Source organism: Bos javanicus, chromosome 1, assembly GCF_032452875.1.
Source record: "Bos javanicus breed banteng chromosome 1, ARS-OSU_banteng_1.0, whole genome shotgun sequence".
Taxonomy (NCBI): domain Eukaryota; kingdom Metazoa; phylum Chordata; class Mammalia; order Artiodactyla; family Bovidae; genus Bos; species Bos javanicus.
The window spans coordinates 97,543,990-97,547,078 of NC_083868.1; the positions used below are offsets into that span (position 1 = coordinate 97,543,990).

The 3,089-nt window shown below is 40.0% G+C and overlaps 1 protein-coding gene across 1 annotated transcript in view; it reads left to right on the forward strand.

Moving 5' to 3' along the window:
* The window catches only part of LRRC31 (leucine rich repeat containing 31), a 29,784-nt gene extending 27,834 nt beyond the window's left edge, over positions 1 to 1,950 (forward strand). Inside the window, 1 exon segment of the mRNA XM_061416381.1 lies at positions 958 to 1,950. Within this exon segment, the coding sequence (XP_061272365.1) occupies positions 958 to 1,313 (356 nt within the window). The 3' untranslated portion in view covers positions 1,314 to 1,950.
* The last annotated feature ends 1,139 nt before the right edge of the window (positions 1,951 to 3,089 follow it).

Here is a 3,089-nt window from a genome sequence, read left to right on the forward strand (position 1 = left end):
GGGACCTGTTGTCCAACACTGCATGGTTGGCACATGGTGGGAGCTGAGATTCCCAGCAGATAGGCAGTGGCAAGGTCAGATGGGGCCCAGAGGCGTGGCTTCCTCCAGCTGAGAGCTGCTTCCCTCTGCTGGGGCAGCCTGAAAGGGGCCTAAGGCAGAATTGGGCTGGTCCCCCTTAGAGAAGCTGTGAGAGGGATTCTTCTCTGATCATCCATCTAGAGGTTGAATGAGGAGCCCTCCAGGGTCCCTTCCAGCTCTGAGACTCTGCCCATCTCATCTCTGTAACCCATTCCTGCTTTTGGCTGAAAAGGGAAGCACATGTCTGCTCTGGCTGTCTCTCCTTGCTCCTTTTCTTAGCTTCCTCATTAACTATTATTTATTAAGAGCCATTTTAGGTAGCACTGTGATACTACCTAATGTGTGCTATTCAAAGGAAAAATTGGCCCATGTGTGAAAGGTTCTAATTGACCCATGAATTAGAAATTATCCAAGTATATTTTGTCCATGGAAAGTACTCAAATAACTGTTGAATAAAAAAATGAATAAATAAACAATGAATAATGAAACAGCATTAAACAGCAAGAAGCCTATTCACAAATGATCCTGAGTTAAAGCCAGTGAGCAGTCACTCCTCACATTTAATTAGAGAACGTCTGCAGCAAGAGCTGGGGCTCCAGGAGAGCAGAGAGCATGAACTCAACCAGAAAAGACATTCTTTGGGTTGGAATTTGGAAGGAGAAAAAAATCCATTTTCAAGCTGTACATGGAATGCAGAGAGGTGTTACCAGAGTAATTTCAAATGCCCTGAAAAAAAAAAAACTGCTAGCTAATAACATTCTATTACTTAGTGCCACTCTTATTACAAATCCTGGAGCCAGTGTGTTGTGTTATTGGAAGTGGGAAACAGTTGCACTAGAAAGTGTTCTTGGCTTTTAGCAGAGTGATTTTGTTTTTCAGCATCGGTAATTCAGACAGGTCACCTGGCCACGCTGCAGAAGCTGGACCTGAGTTATAACGACAGCATCTGTGAGGCAGGATGGACCATCTTCTGCCAAAACCTGTGGCTCCTCAAGGAATTAACTGAGCTGGATATCAGCCTTCGGCCATCAACTTTTAGGAAGTGCGGACAATGGTTTAGACACTTGATAAGTGCCGTGACCAAACTTCCCAAGATCACTGAGGTAGCAACGAAGAGGTGGCTTCTCCCAGCTTCACAGGAGGAGGAACTACAAGGCTTTGACCAAGATCACAGAAGCAGCATTCACTTTGACCATGGTGGGTTTCAGGAAGCTGACTTTCCAAGGCTCAACTAAGCTACACGTCACCCAAAGGAAGAAGAAAAGAACATGAATGAATCCTGGTGAAGTCAAAGGAATACCAGCTTCTGGGCTGTTTAATGTGATTTATGTTACAAGAGCTTTGTAAATATATGCCTAGGATAATCTAATATGAACATGCCTTTATGCTCTATTTTATGAAACAATGGTGACATTTTTCAATGGGTTTTCATTTGTTTGGATATATAGTTAGTTCACTTTCTATTTAGAAGGACTGACAAAATGTTTAGATTCCAGTAATGCATTTCCTTTTTTCTTTCCCTAGAATTTTCTGCCTCTTTTACTAAATGTTTTAAATATAAGGGTGTGTATTTATGTGAGTGTGTAAAATGTGAAAGGCACTAACTGTGGAACATTTTAATATTATCTTTATCATTATATGTGTCTCAATGTGGTCTGATGGAAATGTAATTTTCATCAGAAAGTATGCCCTTCAGTTGTTTATTGTTTTATGTTCTCTTGCCTTTTATCTCAGATACAAACCATGAATACAAATAACGGTCAATGACACACAGATCTTCATTAAAAGTGATCAAAAATTCAACACCCAGTAACAAAAACATACCTTGTTAAAGTAAAATATTTTGTTGCTAAAATAAACAAATTAACATATTATTAATATTTCTGAGCATTTCTTTGACATGGAATTTGCCTCATAAAATCTATTTAATTCATTAAAATTCCTGTGTTGCTGTCCGTGATTTGGGAAATTTCTGGTTTTCTCTTACTAGAGCATGAAATTCATTGCATGGCAGAGGGATCTGCTCACACATTTCTATTCTGATATATTCTAATCAGATTATGTTTTGCTTTTTTCTTGCTACACTAATAATTCATATTATAATCATTGCTTGAAGGACATGTTGAATTTGAAATCAATATTATTCCAAAAGAAAAAGTCATCAGGGTGAGGGGGTCTTGATTAGTATAAATGGGGATGTTTTAGGTAATAATTCTTCATTTCTCTGAATAAATGTTCGGAGCAACTTTATTCAAACCAGCCAAAAACTGGAAACAGAGAAACACCTTTCAATGGGTGAATGATGAGCAAACTATGCAATACCGCTCAGCAACCAGAAAGGATGAACTATTGTTACATGCACCACTTGGATGGGCTGGAAGTGAATTATGCAAAATAAAAAGGCCGGTCCCCAAATGTTACTTACTATGTGATTCCATTTATATGAGCCTCCTCAAATAACAAAACTACAGGTTAGGGGCTGGAAGAGAGAGAGGTGGTAGGTGGGACTGAGAGTAATAGCACAAGTGGTGATAGAACAATTCTGTATCTTGATCGTGGTGGTGGCTACACAAAAGCTACATGTAAGAAAATTGCACTGGACTACACACACACACACACACACACAAGTGACCAGTGCGTGTATAAGTGATGGAATCTGAACAAGCTCTGTGGATGGTACTTCCCATAGTCATGCAGGATGTCAGCACTGAGGAAGGGTGAAGGGTGCGTGGACCTTTCTGTACATTTCTTTGGAACGTCCTATGAATTGTTTCATAATTAAGAGTTTTTAAGGTAGACATGATAGTATAGTGAACCTCCATGTACCTATCACATGCTTTTACAATTACCAATTTATGGCTGATCTTGGTTCATTTTAGGGCTTCCCTGGTGGCTCAGACAGTAAAGAATCTGTCTGCAATGCAGGAGACCTGGGTTCAATCCCTGGGTAGGGGATCCTCTGGAGAAGGAAATGGCAACCCACTCCAGTATTTTGGCCTGGAAAATAATCC